The sequence below is a fragment of the Pan troglodytes genome, chromosome 17 (assembly GCF_028858775.2).
Source record: "Pan troglodytes isolate AG18354 chromosome 17, NHGRI_mPanTro3-v2.0_pri, whole genome shotgun sequence".
NCBI classification, from domain to species: domain Eukaryota; kingdom Metazoa; phylum Chordata; class Mammalia; order Primates; family Hominidae; genus Pan; species Pan troglodytes.
Window position 1 is genome coordinate 68,305,333 of NC_072415.2, and position 18,879 is coordinate 68,324,211.

Below are 18,879 nucleotides of genomic sequence, written 5' to 3' on the forward strand. Positions count from 1 at the left end.
GGAAACCTTCAACAAAACAAGTTGTCATTAACATAACAGGTTTTGCAATGCAACTTTCTGTGGGTTAGCTAAATCTTTAGTGTGTCAGGTAGTCTAAAGAAATTTGCTGTATAGTGCTGTGAAATATGCTGCATCCATGAGCCCTCTGCTCTTTGCCCATAGGGAGCAAAGACACAATCTTTTTGCAAGCTGTCCCAGTGCCATATTGACCATCTTCCTTTTACAGCAAAGAATTATTGCTTCCTGTGGTTAAGGTTGGGACACCCCTCTGGAGGCACACTTGAAAAATGAAGACCTTTCTCGTTGTTCTTCTGTTATCCAAGTATCTTGGAAGAACACCTCTATAGCAGGTAGACAAGGCAGGGTGTCATTGCAATCTGGCTGCAGACTGAATGTAATCCCCCTTGACATTTTGCCCCTTGGAGGCAACTCCTGCCCTCCCCTCTCCCCTTATGACCCTGCCCCCTTAAAATATGTGGAGCTCAGCAAAGACTATTTATTCTGATAAAAATGAGCAAATAATAGGTGTGAAAGAACATGGAACACTTCAGTGAATCAAATGGAGAGGATTAAGCATTACCCCAATAATGATTGGTCAGGACGACTGTACTTGTGGAGTGTGTCCCAGAAGGGTTGAGCAATGGAGCAAACCCAGAAAATCTCATTCTCAACTCTCCCTGACAGATGACCTCGTCTGTGCTGTCTTTTGCTTCATGTTGATGAAGGTGGAACAAGACCCTTGAATAAGATTTCCATCTCTGAATTCTTTAAACCCACTTGAGATCAGTGCAGGCCTGCAGTCTCTCTATTAGAACTGGAGCAGAGGCCCAGAAGAGAGAACTGAATTTTCAGCACTGGATTCTATGTTGAGAATGAAAGAGACAACAATTGAAAAGCTTTTCCCTTGGAAATTTTGCAAAATCCATGTGGATTTTTGACCAGGATTTCTTGGTGACCTCTCCTGAGAGAGCAGGTGCCTGAGGATTTCCTGCTGAGTATCTTGGCATCTGTCAGACTCCTTATGACTTCATTTTAGTTCAGGGAGTCTGTTTCCTAGCCATTGATTTCATGCACAGTTCCTGGCATGTCTCATATCTCTAAGGTGATGTCACCCTTGTATTTTTTTTTTCAGATGTAATCTTTTATGTGACAGTGAGGTGTCTTACTTGTGAGTGAACAGCTAGAACCTCCCAAGTGGTTTTTCTTTTGGATTTTGTTTACTCAGTGAAAAATACTGAGGAACCTGAGATCCTTCAGGGTGCATTTTGGTGTCTGCCCAACCTTGACGTGGATTTGGAGGCCAGGCTCAATGCTCAAACTTCTTGTTGGAATAGCACTAAATCATTAGGATCCCCTGAGGACAGACAGTTCAGGCCATCATTATTTGGTAGGCCCTTGCACACTTACACACAAATACATCATTATGAACATGGAGCAGAAGATTCTAGGGCCCCGTGTGTAATGGCACAATTTGTCAAGACGCCCGAGACCTGGAGTTGGCATGGATTCCCTCTCCTCCTAACCCACCTACCTGCTACATTCAGTTGGCCACCCTGTTCTTTTGAGTCCACCTTTGGATGAGTAGTCAGTCCTTTCTGATTTTTGCCACCTCTGCATTCAGAGCTTTCTTATTCTTTGGCGCGGAGGCCTTCCACTGGGTCTCACTGCCTGCTGTCTTATCTCCTTCTAATGAATATGATCATGATTTTTCTGTATTTAGACAACTCCACGATGAGGAGGATGATGGCGGCAGCTAACATTTATGTATGTATGTATGTATGTATGTATGTATGTATGTATTTAGAGACAGAGTCTGACTCTGTCACCCAGGTGCAGTGGTGCAATCTTGGCTCACTGCAACCTCCGCCTCCTGGATTCAAGTGATTCTCATGCCTCAGCTCCCCGAGTAGCTGGGACTACAGATGCACACCACCACACCCAGCTAATTTTTGTATTTTTAGTAGAGACGAGATTTTACCATGTTGTCCAGGCTGGTCCGGAATTCCTGACCTCAAGTGATCTGCCCACCCCGGCCTTCCAAAGTGCTGAGATTACAGGCGCCTGCCTCCACACCCAGCCAGCAGCTAACATTTATTAAGTGCTCACTATACTCCTGTCAAGCACTATTATAATTTGTCTTCTAACAGGCTTTTTATAAGGGAAGTGCTACTATTATACCCATTACATAGATGGTAAAACTGAGGCACAGAGAGGCTATGTAAGTTTCCCAAAGTCATGTACTAATTGATGAAGACCCAGGGTTTGAGCTCTGCAGGAATGGCCGACTCCTTGTGGTTTGAGCCTGGGCTCCCTCTCCATCTGTCTTTTCTCCCTGAGCCCTCCTGACTGCAGCCATGCCAGACTTTTTAATGTTCGGAACCCCAGCTCCAGCCTATCACTGGAGCTCTGCCTGTGATCTTTCCACCTCATGCCTCCCGGTTCTATGTGTGCCTTCAGACTCCATCTGGCAGTGGTATCTGGATGGACCAGTGCATAGAAATCACATGAGACACTCAATAAATGTAGACTCCTAGTGATTCTGACTAGCAGGTCTGGGGTGGGGCCAGGTACCCAGATTTGCACGGGAAGTCAGGGACCACTGCTGCTGACTGCTCTTTTCCCGGGTGCTTGGCACACTCTGTCACAATCATGTTTTCATTTCTCTATGTTCCATTTCAACTGGATAGGGACAGTGTCTTTTGTTTCTGGAACCTGTCTCTTTTCTTGGCATATAGTAGGCACTCAGGAAATAGAAGGTTGCTTGAATCCTAGTACCAGTTTACTATCTCCTTGGAAAGACTGAAAGGTAGAATGTGATGTCTAAGCAGCTTCACTAAGCAGAGAAAACAAAAAGTTTGCAAAATAGAATTTGCCTTTTAATCTACATGTTCTTGCGTAGCATTGAGCTTCCTAGAGAGTCATATTCATGCTAGCCCTGAGTTGTATCAGCAGCAGCCACTAGAACGGTAACTTGATGCCAAGAGTGAATTCTGGTGAGCTTCATTGTGAGTAAGAGTCCCAGTTTGATCATCTCTACCCAGATCCCGTGGGACCTCCACACTGTATGAATAATGAGGGGCGTGGAATACGTAGCATGCTGCAGTTGGCCGGCACCCAGTGTGTACTGTGAGGTAATCAGTGTCAAATCAGTCATTGTAGCAGGAGTTGGGAGTCAAAAGGAGCAACAGAGAACCTCACACGTCTCCTAAGAGAGGAAGCAAAGAACAGTTACCTTGGCTGTCATTTATGGGGCATTTGTATTGTATGTTTGGAATGGTGCTGGGTACTAGTATTAATACATGATTTTCTCTGGTCTTTGCAAAAACTGCCTGAGTTAGGAATTGTCATTCCCATTTCATTCATGAGCAGGCTGAAGTTAAGAGTGGTTAAGTACCAGCTGAAAGGGAGGAGGAGCCTGAGAGCAATCTGGGCACCCGTTTTCCCCCTCTTCTTATTTATGAATGAATGAATGAGACAGGGTCTCACTCTGTCCGGGTCTCACTCTGTCGCCCATCCTGGAGTGCAGTGGCACGATCTCGGTTCACTGCAGCTCCACCTCCCAGGCTCAAGCAGTCCTCCCACCTCAACCTCTGTGGTGGCTGTGACTACAGGTGCATGCCACCACACGCAGCTACATTTTTTTTGTATTTTTTTGTAGAGATGGGGTTTCGCCATGTTGCCCAGGCTGGTCTTGAACCCCTGGGCTCAAGCGATCTGCCTGCCTCAGCCTCCCAAATGGTTGGGACTACAGGCGTGAGCCACTGCGCCTAACCCTCTCCTCCCCTTGAGCTTACATCCTACTGTCCTGTAGCCAGCTCCAAGATGTTGGCCTTTGGTTCTCTCTTCAGGCTGAACTCTCTTTCAGGAAGTTTCCTAATCGATATTCCATAGAGTTGATCATACCTTAGTACCTACCTGGATGAGCACTCAAGATGTTACATATTCCCACCTGACTTCTTTATTACTGCTGGAAGATATGGTGTCCCACACCTAAGTATCCCACCCACAGTCCCCAGCTGCATGTGTCAATTATTGTGAGCTATTCAAGGGATACAGACTGAGGTAAATGAACCACCAGTGGAAGAATGTGGATGTTCTATTACAGGAAATGCTTAGCTCTTTATTGCAGTTATATAATAGCCAGCAATCATGATAGCTGAGGGGCATAAAAATGAGAGCAACAGAGTTTATGGTATTCTTTATAATAACTGTGGATTCTGTATGTGCGTGTGTGTGCACGTGTGTTCTGCATGCATCTCCACGGCACATTATCTGGAGGTAACATGATCATCAGGCCTTGAGCTCTTTTATAAGCAATAGATTGTGGCTGGAAATTGAAAATTTAGTTTCTGTAGCTAGAAAATACTCTTTTCAAATGCCATCTAGAACAGTAGTTCTCTGAGTGTGGTTCCTGGATCAGGAGCCTTGGTATCACTGGGAATGTGTTAGGAATGCAGATTCTTGGGTTCTACCCCGGATTGAATTCAGATTTGGGAGCGGGGCCCAGTTATCTGTGTTTTAATCACCCCCTCCCCCAGGTGAATCTGATATGCTAAAACCTGAGCCTCACTCGCCTGGAAAGTGACGCCTGATTCATCTGCCAGCCCATGGGCACCCATTAGGAAGGTGCTTATGGGAGCTTTGACCTGGGCTAGGTGCCGGCTCTTGATCCATCTTTTTCTAAGGCTGAGGGTGTCCATAGAAGGAGAAGTAGGTGCATCCGCTTAGATGTTATTTAACCAAATAAAGGTTTACAGTTTACAGAAAAGAGGCAAGATTAACTAATACCTTCCAAACCATAACGTAAAAAAAAATAAAAAATATTTACTCATAATGGAGTATAACTGAACAAATCATGTTGCTAATTTTTTGAGGATATGTTTTGTAGCTTCCATTCAGATACATCTTATGGGTAATAAATACACATGTGAACACACACATGTGTACTAACAATATTTTTCAGACTTTTGATTTTTTAGATATTGAGTATAGCCTTGTTACTACCAAACTTTTATCATACTTCCTTGTGAAAGGATTTCATGGCATATTTATTATTTGAAATATCAAATAGAAATCAGTACAGTCTCAGCATTTTAAGATACTTGATGTAATCTTTGGAAATATCTTAGACATTGCAAAATAAGGGTTAATAGTCATAGTATAGCCACTAACGGGCAGTTCTGAAATTACATAAAGTTAATCTGATGAACTGATAGCAATCAGTTTTTGGCTATACATAACTAGATAAGTGAGAATTTAGAGAGCCCTTTTTATGATTTTATTTTATTTTTATGATTTTCAGGATCTCAAGTATGAAGCAAAATAAATTCTTCTATACCCTAAATTCTTGCAAAGTGATATTCTGATTAGTTTGAGCTACCCCAGGGCTAGCAATACTTGAAAGTGTGACTAGACTTAACCTCTTAGTAGATAGTCTGCAGTAATCCTTTGAAATATACATCTTGCTAAAAGTTCCTTTCCCAAGGAAATAATGATTAAAGATAATGTGATGTGTACAAGGAATTCTGGGACTTGTAGTCGGGAAACCTGAACTTTAATCTAGACTACTCAAATTTATAACTTTAGGCAAATCTCTCTTGACTTTCTAGGCTTTAGTTTTCTAGGGTTTTGTTTTGATTTGTTTTTTATGTTTTTGTTTTTGTCTTTTTTTGCGGGGGAGGGTGTTGAGTCAGAGTCTTGCTCTGTAGCCCAGGCTGGAGTGCAGTAGTGTGATCTTGGCTCACCGCAACCTCTGTCTCTCAGGTTCAAGCGATTCTTCTGCCTCAGCCTCCTGAGTAGCTGGGATTACAGGCACCTGCCACCATGCCCAGCTGATTTTTGTATTTTTAGTAGAGACGGGGTTTCACCAGGTTGGCCAGGCTGGTCTTGAACTCCTGACCTCAGGTGATCCACCCGCCTCTGCCTCTGAAAGTGCTGGGATTACAGGTGTGAGCCACCTCGCCCAGCCTTGATTTGGTTTTTAATCTGTAAAATGGTAGGTGTTGGGTCACATGAACAATGGCTCTTTTACCTCCACTAATTACCTAGACGCTAGAAATAAGAATATGGATAAGACCTAAACTAAATTTTCTAGCTAAATTTTGTGAAGTCTGAACAAAATCTGTGTGCCTTTTAATCTTTCTTGTAATCTTTTCAGACTCTGTCTTTAAAATTATATATATTTTTAGCTTCTAAGTAAACATTATTGGCACTGGTTTTGATAGGAACTTTACTCCAAGTGTATTGACTTAGTAGATATGTTAAAAAGGTTATTGCTTAGTTTGTGGAAATAATACAAGCTGAGACTTTAACTGATATTTGTATTTTCATTTAGGTTCCACTGTTTTCTCTTTTGAATGAAAAGTATAACCCTATTAAATCTAAAATATTTTCTTACAGTGATCCGTATGTGAAACTTTCATTGTACGTAGCGGATGAGAATAGAGAACTTGCTTTGGTCCAGACAAAAACAATTAAAAAGGTAGGTGTCGATCTTTAACCAAATGTCATTTAAGTCATAATTTAATCCAATTATGCACAGTCATGTGCTGCTTAACGCCTTTTTGGTCAAGGATGGACTACTTACACAGTGATAGTCCCGTGAGATTATAATGGAGCTGCCATATACAAGTGCATCACTTTTTCTCCTTTTTTTTTGAGATGGAGTCTCACTCTGTCGCCCAGGCTGGAGTGCAATGGCATGTTCTCAGCTCACTGCACCCTCCGCCTCCTGGGTTCAAGTGATTCTCCTGCCTCAGCCTCCCGAATAGCAGGGATTACAGGCACCTGTCACCATGCCTGGCTATTTTTTTTTTTTTTTTTTTTTTTTTTTTTTGTATTTTTAGTAGAGACAGGGTTTCACCATGTTGGCCAGACTGGCCTTGAACTCCTGACCTCAGGTGATCCACCTGTCTTGGCCTCCCAAAGTGCTGGGATTACAGGTGTGAGCCACCGTGCCCAGCCCACTTTTTGTCTTATATACTGTATTTTCATTTTAAGTGTCTTTCAGTATTAAATCTAGAAGTTTTCCAAGACTTTTCAGTACTAACCCAAGATAGTGATTCAGGTTTTTACTTAAATGCCCACAAAAACAGTATCCTGAAAATGTCATAAGTTGTAACATTTTTTCTTGCACAGAATACAGCAAAAACAAGGATTTGTTTTTGTCTTTGTATGTTTCACAAAGAAACTTAAAGTAATTTAAAATACATTTAATGAAATGGAGCTGTTTGTGGAATTGGTAGGCACACCAGGAATAGTTTAACTTGAAACAACTATTTCTAAAGGAAGCAAAATACTTCGTTAGCTACATGGAAATAGAGAAAATATATTAATAATAAAGCTATACATGTATGTATATATCTTATTTTCCTAATTTTTATGTACATGATTTCATTAAAAATTTGTTTCCATAAGTATGTCTTTTAGTTATTTATTTATTTAGTTTGAGACGGAGTGTCACTCTGTCCACCCAAGCTGGAGTGCAGTGGCATAATCTCGGCTCACCGCAACCTTTGCCTCCCGGGTTCAAGTGATTCTCCTGCCTCAGCTTCCTGAGTAGCTGGGATTACAAGTGTGCACCACTATGCCCAGCTAATTATTGTATTTTTAGTAGACGTGGGATTTTGCCATGTTGACCAGGCTGGTCTGGAACTGCTGACCTCAGGTGATCCACCCGCCTTAGCCTCCCAAAGTGCTGGGAATACAGATGTGAGCCACTGTGCCTAGCCAATAAGTATGTCTTAATTTGCCTATCTCCATGTATTTATAGACATATGTAATATATATATGTGTAAATATTTTTTACCCTATGTTTGGAGGCTTTATTGAAGATGCATGTTCTCTATTAAAAATACTTGGCTGCATGTGGTGGCTCATGGCTGTAATTCTAGCACTTTGGAGGCCGAGGCTGGCAGATCAATTGAGCCCGGGAGGTTGAGGTTGCAGTGAGCCATAATGATGCCACTGCACTCCAGCCTGGGTGACAGAATGAGAACCTGTCTCAAAAAAACCCCAAAAAACAAACCCCTTTCATCTGTGCTTTAGTATCATTTATGGGTTACTATGATTTTTTTCCTTACCTCCTTTAGAGGCGGGTGCTTAGATAGTCTAACACTTTGCTGAACATTGTCTGGACAGCATGAGTGCTTTAAAAAATTGTAACTGTCTTGCTGCCATGCAGGCACCCAGGATGCAGCCAGGTCCTTTTGTGTAAGGAACCATAACTGCAGCGTGTCCTCCACTTGGCATTGGGACTGGCATTAAAAATCTGTTTTGCAAACAGGAGCCAGTATTTTGATTAGCAGGGAGGATGCCTGCGAGGGACGGAGGCCATTGTTCCCTGTGTTAGGCGTTGTTGCTGGTTCAGTTTCTAGGCGAGTGGGGGCTGTCTAGAAGGCTCACCAGGAAGGCAGCTGGGAAACTTGGTCGCCTGCTGGATGTGGAGCCAGGACCAAAGCTGGCGACTGGGGCTATTGCAATGGATTTCCTTCCAAAGGGAGGTCCTCCCTCTCCCTCCCTTTCCACGGTCGAGGGAGTAGCTCTGTAGCTGGGTTTGCTCTCCTTCTCCTGCTGCCCGCCTCCTGGTTCGTATGCCTCTGCTGCGTTCGGGTGCGAGAACTGCCGTCATCCTCCTCTCCTTGCCGTGTTGTGACCGGTTCTTCGTTCGTTTTGTGCTCTCCTGTCTTGTTGCTTTCCTCGCCTGTCATTTCCCATGTGCGTTTCCGTGAAGCTGCCCTCCGGGACTGCAGCCGGAGGCAGGCCAGGCCTGCTGCTCCACTCCCCTCCCCTCGTTCATTACCATCCTTGGCTTCATTCACATGGGAGAAAAGTATGAACCCCATTATTTAGGATTGAATTCACTGTGGAGTTGTGGGTGGGGAAAGTGCTGAATTTTTGAAAACGCCGGTTCGGTGTTGTGTGAGCTCTGTGTTTCCTATTTTTATGTTGCACTCTGTTGATTTTTGTCATCTTCCTGAACTGATCTATTAAAGGAAATAGATTGATAAATATCATTTTGACTGAAAATATCTATCGCTGTTGGTGAAGTAATGATTTTTTTTTACATACAATTTTTAAGAGCTGTGTTTAAGAGGCTTATGCATGTACAGATGCATGAACACACATGTACAGTCTTCCTTCCTAGAACATGCTTCCTCTTAGTTTTGGGGGTATCTGGCAGTCCTTTCTTCCATGCTGAGGACAAAGGTATCCTTGCCATCTCCTTGTGAGATGTACATTTAAGTAGATTGATAGAAAGATGAACAGATGGATGAATGGAGAGGAAGACTGAAGGATAAGTAGACAAGTATTTTTTAACCTGATTATTTTTGGAGAAAAAAATAATTCGCTTTTGGTTTACATTTGGTCTTTTTTTTTCTTGTTATAAAATCTGATCCTCAGTATTGCTCTCTATAAAATGTTAAGATTTCAATATTTATATAAACAATGAACACATTCAACTTTCCCCCACCTGCTTCGTTACTCTGCAAAACAGATTTGTAGCAGGGAGAGGGAAGTCAACGAAGTTCATTTCCTTCTTGGTAGAATAATCATATCAATGCTAATTTCTTGAAGAAATTTTTTATATTTTCACGATGACTCTTTCCAGGCCTTTGATGTTTTTCCTTCTGGTGATAGAAGCAGTTTAAGGTTTCATATCTATGAAGCATCTGTTTCATAAATACATTCCCTCCCCCTCCAGTTTGGTTTGTACGCTAGTCTCAAATAATCGACTAAATGCTTCTCTTAGCTTTTTTTAATCAAAAAAATGTTTAAGCAAATATGTAGACTGTATTGTACTAGTAACTGCTAATGTTTGAAAGACTAAAAGATACTACAAAATAATTTCTCTTCCAGACGCTGAACCCAAAATGGAATGAAGAATTTTATTTCAGGGTAAGTTTTTCATTGTTTGGTAATAATTGTTATTGATACGTCTAGGTCGATTATCACAGTCAATTCATCTTGAGGAAAAGCTCTTAAATTTTTAATGAAAAATTCCTTTTAGGATGAAAAATAGGTGGCCTCCTAATGTGTCCCAAATTTTGAAAGACTAGAAGTAGTGGTCACAGAATCCGGACTTGTTTCATTGGGGAGTGTTTTGGAGAAGTCAAAAGAAAATGATCCAAACACCATGTTTCATCTTTTGAATTCAAACCTTTCTTTAAGAAATAAGATAAAATATCATTTATGAGAACGGTTTAATTCTATGAGACGGGTTATGAAATATTTTAGAGAGAGTAAAACAGTAGAGGCAACATGATTAAAAAGAAACATAAAAATTACCAGTTATATTCTAGTTAGGGAGGAAAATTTTGGTAACTGTGAAACACTTGAGTGCATATATATGTGTATAATATAAAATTACTTCTGGAATCTAAATACAACAGAATTAGGTAAGATTTCCTCAACCTTTTATATTTAATATTTAGAATAGCTATATGTCGAAATGACTGAAATATGTGAATTAGCAGAGATTTCTGCTTATTGAGCATTTGTGGTTGTTGCTGTGTTTTACTACTGACATTTTGGAAATATTAGACTGCTTAGCTATTTAATTGAAAGAAAGGACTTTCTCTTCAAAACGAAGGTATCTTAATTGTATAGCTGTGACATTAAAAACTGCTTACCTCCAGAAATAATGCAGGTCTTCTGATTAGTGCAGATTTCCAAAGGCCAGTATTGCCATGAGGCCCATTATAATTGGTCCTGATTTCTTCCTCTCAATCGCAATAGTATTTTTTGTGCTCCAAACTTGGGCTACTACATACAGCATCTGCTTTCCATTATGCTCAGAGCTGAAATATGGCACTGATATTTTCATACTTGGTGAAATCCTATGTTCAGCCTCCACCAGATGTATTTGAAATTACCCTTTGGAGGACTGAAAAGCTAATAGGAGCTGATAGATGCTGTTGGCCTTTAGTTAACTCTGAAATATAGCTTTCCACTTGTGAACCTCCAAGTGTTTAGACTCCTTTCAGTGGAACACTGGCACAGTTACATAAATGTTAGTACATCCCATCGTTTTTTCAGCTAATCTTGGCAGTAGGCACATTTAAGTTCTATTTTTGTTAGTTTTTCTGAAGGTTTTTTTTGTTTGTTTGTTTTGTTTTGTTTTGTTTTTTGAGATGGAGTCTCACTCTGTCACCAGGCTGGAGTACAGTGGCACAATCTCAACTCACTGCAACCTCTGCCTCCGAGGTTCAAGTGATTCTCCTGCCTCAACCTCCTGAGTAGCTGGGACTATAGGCCCGTACCACCACGCCCGGCTAATTTTTGTATTTTTAGTAGAGACGAGGTTTCACCATGTTGGCCAGGATGGTCTCACTCTCCTGACCTCGTGATCTGCCCGCCTTGGCCTCCTAAAGTGCTGGGATTACAGGTTCTTAAGGTCTTTATATTTATTCATTTTACAAATCTTTATTGAGTGCCTATTATGTGCCAGCTCCTGCCTGTAGCCTGTGGTTGCATTGGTAAGCAGTGTGACCCTTCATAGAGCTTCTAAACAGATAGCAAACCCCATCTGCTTGTTCTGTCGCTAGGCTGCAGGCAGACCACAGGACCAGAAGCACAAGCTGAGCTCTCTGTGCTTGCATGGTCAAGTGTTATTTCATGCATTCCCCACCATGAAGCAGCCAGGGCCTAGGTCACCTCTCTGCTTTACCATTTAGAGCCTTTGTGACCCTGGAAAGGCCACCTGAGGACTCTCAATCTCCCTGGGATCCTTATCTGTCACATAGGAGAGAGAATCCTTACCTGCAAGGGTTGTTTCAAGGATTTGCATGCGATGATGTAAATGAGAACATGTAGCTCTATGTCACACACGTGGTTGGTGCTTAGTAAATGATACCTGAGTTTGGAAGATGATATGGGCCATTTTGGTGAGGTTTTAGTAAAGAAAAGGAAGCAAAAAGATATGGAAAGCCCAGTAGCTCTGTCATTGCCTCACAGTTCCAGGTCTCTCTCATGGTTCACAGTCTAGGCTCTGGAGACAGGCAGCATAGACCTAGTGCAGGTCCTGGTTGCCCTACACATTAGCTGTGGGCTCTTGGGCAAGTTACTTCACTGAACCTCAGGGTCTCGGCTCCTCATTTATAAAATTGCGTGATAGTTATACATCATAGGATTGCTGTGAAGATTAAATGAGATCATGGGTTGTTGATATTTAATAACAAGACAGTGCCTAAAAAGTAAGTGCACAGGCTGGGCACAGTGGCTCATGCCTGTAATCCCACTTTGAGAGGCCAAGGCATGCAGATAGCTTGAGCCCAGGAGTTCAAAACCAGCCTGGGGAACATGGTGAAATCTCATCTCTACAAAAAAATACAAAAATTAGCCAGGCATGGTAGTCCAAGCTACTCAGGAGAGTGAGGCAGGAGGATCAATTGAGCCTGGGAGGTTGAGGCTGCAGTGAGCCATGATCATGCCACTGCAGTCCAGCCTGGGCAACAGAACAAGACCGTCTGTCTCTGTCTGTCTGTGTGTTTGTGTGTATGTGTGTGTGTGTCTCTCTCTCTACACACACACACACAGAGATACATTCTTAAGCTATTACAATCTTCTTCATTATTTTTATCATTACTATTACTGCTATCAGGCCTAAGAAATATCCTCAGGCATAGACATTTTTTGATCTACAGTCATGAGAATGCCTTGTACAGAGGTTAGGAACCCTTTAAAGCTATTTACAACTATCCTTTCTTATTTTAGAAAAACAGCTAAGAGCCTTCTCTTCTTTTGCTATGCCTAAATTCGGGGCAGAATAATATAGAAATCAGTAATAGGAAATTTGGTTTAGTACACATAGAATTCCCAGAACAGTAGGATAATTGTTCATATTATACAATTGAGTTGGGCGCATTGTAAAGCAGTATGTTATTCTTTCTGTTCCTTACGTCGCTGTTCAAATGATTCCTGCTCGTTTAAAAAATACTATTTATGTTCCTTATAGGTAAATCCATCTAATCACAGACTCCTATTTGAAGTATTTGACGAAAATAGGCTGGTAAGTGGATGCCTGTATTTGAATTTTGCTTCATTTTTTTATTAACTGGATTTTCAGAGCAGCGTCTTTAAAACTTTGTGTTTATGTTGTACTCAGGACAGTATATGTGCCCAAAAAGAAGACTGTTTTTGTCCCACTACTAGTTTGATGTTCAAAATCCTAACAAATAGTTTTATGTTGCTAGGATAAAAAATGTATTTGTATGTGTGTGTATTTTTATTGCAGTTAATGTTAACGAAAGCCACTGGTGATAGTATCAGCCCATATGCTCATGCTCTAATGTTAGGAATACAGAACGGTAGGCAGATCTCTAAAGAGGCCATCAGGAATGTAAACAAACTTTGCTCGGTTTTTAAATGAAAGCCAGACCATAATACTGGGATGCATTCAGTAGCAAATCTATGGTAATTCTCTCAGGGAAAATAACAATCTAATTAACAACGTATAGCAAAAAGTGAATCTACATTTAGCAGGTAAAGTCAAGCCATATTTTAAAAGTGGTTGCTTTCTTAAGAGAGAACCTTAGAAAGTACCTTTAAAGAAACAAAGATATGCCTGAGGCATATAACAGATATAAACTAACATTTTATATATAGATTGACGTATATATAATATGTTTATGAAGATCGACACATACATAACTGAAATAATTATTATTTCATTTTATTGTTTTTAATTTTTTTTAGAGAGAGGGTCTCCCTCTGTCGCCCAGGTTGGAGTGCAGTGGTGCAGTCGTAACTCACTGTAACCTCAAACCCTTGGGCTCAAGCAGGACTCCAGGATAGCTAGGACTACAGGCATGAGCCACCATGCCTGGCCAGATTTCATTTTAGAAATGGAATTTTTGAAGCACATTTTGCTTTCTTAACTATCTAAAACGTGTACATCAAGTAGCTGTGAACCAGGTGTTCCAACTATGAAAATGAACACTATCATGTTAAGTCCTAAGGTACCTTCAGAAGTGACACTATAATTCAGTGCAGTCATTCTCAAATTTACCCTCTCTGAAACTTGTATGGTGTGTTGACTGGTTAAAAGGTGTTCTTAAGAATCCTTTCTGCAGAATTCAATTGAAACTCCAGATTTTTAATAGCTGGACGTTAATAGAATATTTGAACTGGAGGAGCCTTATACAAGAACTCATTTAACTCCTGTTATTATCGATGAGAAGAACCAGGTCTAGAGCCTTTACATAAACACATCAGTCAGTGGAGGTGCCAGGGTCTGACCTGCTGGCCTCCTAAGTCCCAGCCCAGTGATAGTTTGGGAATGTATTGAATCTCATATGATTGGTATTATTCTCCAAAAGAGAAAACTAACAGATTTTGGCCTACCATCCTAGTATCTTTTCCATTAAAGTATGGGATGTTGGGTGATGAACAGTCTTACAGTGTAACTAAACCACTTTTGTTGTATGCATCAAAGTACTTTCTTGTGAAATTGGATGAGAGATTCTGCTGAGGGTGCAGTTCTTGTCTCTCCATCTCTCATCCAATGAGGACCAAGTGAGTTAAGCAGTATTGAGTAGTATAACAGTACGTTCCTGGAGACATGGGTGTGTCTGTAGACTAATCCTTATTCTCCAATTATTGAGTATAATATCTCTTGTTTAACATGAGGAAAGGGTCAAATTTGAGGAAAAATGGCCTCTTGTTTGATGTGTTTTAGTTCATTATTTTCTTCTATTAAGAGAAATTCACTGTTAAAAAATTGTTTCCCATTTCCGTATCTGAAATAATGACTGTAGTTGAGGTGATCTTGCCCTGGGTCTGAAATTATACTTCCAAACCAAAAAGGACTTTGAATACAAAACTTTTAAGAAATCTTGTATGAATACAAGCTATATCTGAAAAATTGTGTTTTATAATATTGATGCCTAGTTTTGCCCCAGGCCATCTGCAGTGTGGTTACTATGCAAAGAATGCTGGTGTTGCTGTTTTTTTTTTTTTTTTTTTTTTCTTTGTTGGCTATTAACCCAGCGGAGACAATATGTGGCTATGGTAGTACTTGGAAGTTCTAGCATTACACAGACTAGCTTCCATTTCTCTCATAGAGGTCATTTTTGGCATTTAAAACACATGCTTTTAGAAAACAGATTTGGATGTATGTAAACACAGGGTTAATCCACCACACCCTGGATGCTAGAGCTGTTGACAAAGTCATGCTTTGCAGATTTTAAAATAAACTTTTTGTTACTCTTACAGCTTGGTATTTTCCCCTTCTATTTTTTTTACCTCCTCTAAATAAACCTCTTTGTTAAATAATTGATGTTTCTGGATCATAGAAAATAGTAAGTTTAAAATACAGAATATTTCCAAGCTAACTACAAATCTGATGACAGTTTTTTGAGTGTGCACTTTTCCTTTTATTTCTTAGGTCCTTTTTGGTCCTTTGCAAACATAGTGAGATTCCATATTTGTGTCCCAACTGTGGTAATATTGCTGACTTCTTACTGGAAAACAGTCAGCTCTAGGTAGCATTTCTTCTGTATGGTATTTAAGTTAAATTATTACCAAAAAAAAAAAAAAAGCCCACATGCACTCCCTTCTTCAAGTTTCCTTTTGTTTTTTATTGTTTGTTTTTTGGTTGATGTTTTCTTTCCTACCTGACATATGGGAGACAATGTTTTCTCCAGCTGGGTTCCTTTTCTTTTTGAAAAGGAGACACTTTGGTGACTGCCAGTCATATGTGAGCTACACACACGTATACACCTTTTAAATTAAAAATGCTGTGATAGCAGGAGGCCTCTGCTTGGCTGACTGGTTGTGTAGCAAGTCGGGCCCCCTCCCCTCCACTTAGCTATTTTGTTACTTGTAGATCCTGCTCTAATTATTTAGCATTAAACGGACACTAACTCTGTAGGGTGTGTAATCGTATTTATAGTACTGTTTTATTAGTTTGCATTCCATCCTGGTAGTGTAGTGATGTCATAAATAACAGAAACATGGTATCCGATGCTTGGGAAGGGGTTTACCCGGTGGCCAAGCCATATTTTACTTGTCATTATTCCGTGTGGCGGAAGGTGGGGAAATACCGTGTGTGCTGTTAAACATGCCAGGTCCCTGCACTGGTTAGACAGAGTCTCAGTGCTGTGCTCCGTTGGGAAAGAAGTGCCCTGCGAATGTGATGTGGTTTAGATTTATAGCAGCGTGGCTTGCAGTGTGTTTGCTGCCTTAGTCAGCTGTGAGAGCGCCCTGCTGGGGCCACTCCTTTCTGATGGAAAAGCAGCAGCTGGGAAGGTGCTGTTTCAGGCTCTTGCTGTTTAAAAAAAAAAAAGAGCGAGTAGGGGAAAACTCCTCTAAGTCCAGAAGCTGGCATTGGAGGGGGAGAGCGCGGTCATGTGGTTCTGGCCACCCTACCCTCTGTCACAGTGTGGATGAGAGCTTTTTGCTCTTATCCAATCATGCCTGGAATGCCGCTTGCCACTTGGGTTATTTCTGCTATCTGTCGCTCCCGGTGCCGCAGTGCTAACAGTTTGGCAGATGGGACACTTTTTCTTGGAGTTTGTGTCTTTGGTTTGTGACTTCTGGCAGTGTCGGGCCTGTTGTTGCCGCTTGCCCTAGCCCTCCTGGCCCCCCTGGTCACCATGGCCCATCGGCTTCGGTTTCATTTTGGCTCTGGTCGCAGCAACACAGCCCCCGAATCAGACATCCTAGACCAGGAGAGAGAAGACGACTTCTTCATGGCATTCCACACCCTACCGCGGAGAAGCAGCCCGCACCCCTTCGCCCAGAACGGAGGGGAAGACGGCGGCGGAGGCCTGCAGGGAGGCGTGGGCGCGCTTAAGCGGAGCTCGTCCATGTTCATCCCGCAGCTCCTGACCAGCATCGACGCCCGCCCCACGTGCAGCTCCTCCGTGCAGATCTCCCTGCAGCGCAAGGCCGCGGACGGGGCCACGGACGGGTGCGGGCCGCCCGAGGGCGCCGACGATGGGCCTCCATGCGCAACGCCCGACCCCAGGGACCAGGCCTCCGCCACTGCCACCACGAGGGCCTCGCCCCAGAGTGGCTCCCGGGAGCCCTCGCCGAGGGACACCCCCGGGAGCTCCCCTCCGAGGGCAGCCCGGGACCCGGGGCTCCAGGTCAACGGCACGTGCGGCCGCCGCGTGCGGTGCTCCGGCCCCGTGGACTGCGCGGAGGAGGCCGCCCCGGGCCTGCGCATCCAGCACCGCGCCTCCAGCGCCGACGTGCGCCAGGTGAGGCTGCTGCCCCTGGGCCCCGATGGCCAGGGCGGCCCGGCCGCGGCAGAGCCCAGGCGCTGGTCCCTGCAGCACGTTCCAGATGCTTCTGGAAGCTCTGGGAAGCGGTGTTTTGTCTTCCAGTTGCAGCAGCCCCAACAAGGCGCTTCGGGGCCAGGCAGCGACCTCAACTTTGGCTTCACGGGCACAAAGGGGGACAGGTTGGTGCGGTATCCCCGCATTCGGCTGGAGAGGAGCACCTCGTACCCCACGCAGCCCCGAAGCGAGCGAGGGAGCCCCACGGAAGATCGGGGAGCCCCGGAGGCACCGCCTCGAGCTGGCAGGATGGCTCCTGAAATCCGCAGGACGAACTCCGCGGAGAGGACTCCGCAGGGCCAGGGGTGCACATTTAAGATCAGGCAGGATCAGAACGCGGGGCAGCAGCATTTTAGAATTCTTGTAACCCGGGGGCCGGAAGAAGCTCCCCAGAATCCCGAGGAGAAAAGCGCCAAAAGCCCTGTTTCCACGGGAGCTGACACCACGGTAAGTTCACAGCGTGTTTACATGTGTTTACTGATTTCAACTTCGATGCTTACTCTGCGGCGTAACCAAAATAAAACCTCACCCTCTGTTCCGGGAGTTTCCCTGCTTCAGGCCAGTGGATCTGAATGTTTGGCCGAGTTCTGGCACGATGATTTGTGGTCCAGTGTTTGGTGCGCAAAACACCATTTCTGCAAATGTCTTCTGTAGGTCCTCAAAGTCAAAGAACTTTGTCTGTTTGGGAAATCCAAGCAGAATACCTTCCCCCTGATTTTATTTTTCTGAATAGAAGAATTTAGAATAAAATTTGTTACTTTAATCTGCCAAAAAACAAGTCAGTGCCCCAACGTGCTGATGTTGGAATTGCATTTAAAAAGCTGCTTGCAAGTATAGCCTGTGACAATACTTTAAAAATAATCAGTTCTCGGAAAGGTGAGGATATTACAAAGGACCTCAGTTTCGTCTCTTAATAGTTAAAATAGGTGAACGTAAAGTTTAGTGGAATTTGATTATCTCTCATGGCCTGTTTGCTGTAGGAGGTCAGGTCAGTCGTTGTTATATAATTTGCTTTGTTTTTTGTCCCATTAAGTAATACTGAACGAGAGTAGTGTCGCTTGTGGGATAGTGACATTACTATCCCACAAGTGAACTGCTAAGATACTAACAGATGCGTTTTTAAAGCACATTGGGTTATGGCCCAAGGCTAGGGGAAACTGATGGGGACTCGTTAATGGTCAGATGGCATGGCGTGCAATTTAACACTGCACACTTGAGTGTCCAAGCCGAGGATGCTGTATATAGAATAGTAAGTACCCTGTCTCCAGCTGTGGAGAAATAGACGCCTTAGAACAGATTCTGGCCTTCCTGTTTCTCTGTTCCTGATCGCTTCCTTTCAGTGAAATGGAGTACGGAGAGACAGCTGCACGCTCCATCGACCAGGCATGTGATGACTCTGCAGCTTTCGTGGTTTAGAGTGGGATGAAAAGTTTAATCAATTTGGTTTCTTTTACTAGTAATCACTAGCCAGTGAGTGCTTTCTCTTAAAGAACAAGCTCCTTATATTTTGAATTGGATATTTTTTCTCCTGAATTTCATGTGACTGCCAGTTTGAGGATATGATTAGTAAATGTCTAGGGGACTTTCTCTTTGGATT

General features: G+C 42.8%; 1 protein-coding gene across 26 annotated transcripts in view; it reads left to right on the forward strand.

Annotated features, from left to right (window-relative positions):
* Positions 1-18,879, forward strand: part of NEDD4L (NEDD4 like E3 ubiquitin protein ligase) — a 363,613-nt gene that overhangs the window by 201,550 nt on the left and 143,184 nt on the right. For 14 of the 26 annotated variants that reach the window (XM_001140979.7, XM_063795757.1, XM_001141065.7 and 11 more), the window contains 3 exons: positions 6,400-6,481; positions 9,859-9,897; positions 12,956-13,009. In XM_001140979.7, the coding sequence (XP_001140979.1) occupies positions 6,400-6,481; positions 9,859-9,897; positions 12,956-13,009 (175 nt within the window). Of the gene's footprint in view, positions 1-6,399; positions 6,482-8,215; positions 8,586-9,858; positions 9,898-12,955; positions 13,010-14,969; positions 17,730-18,879 lie in introns of those variants that run through there. The other 12 variants (XM_016933795.4, XM_009434066.5, XM_054671675.2 and 9 more) reach the window with 5 other exon arrangements.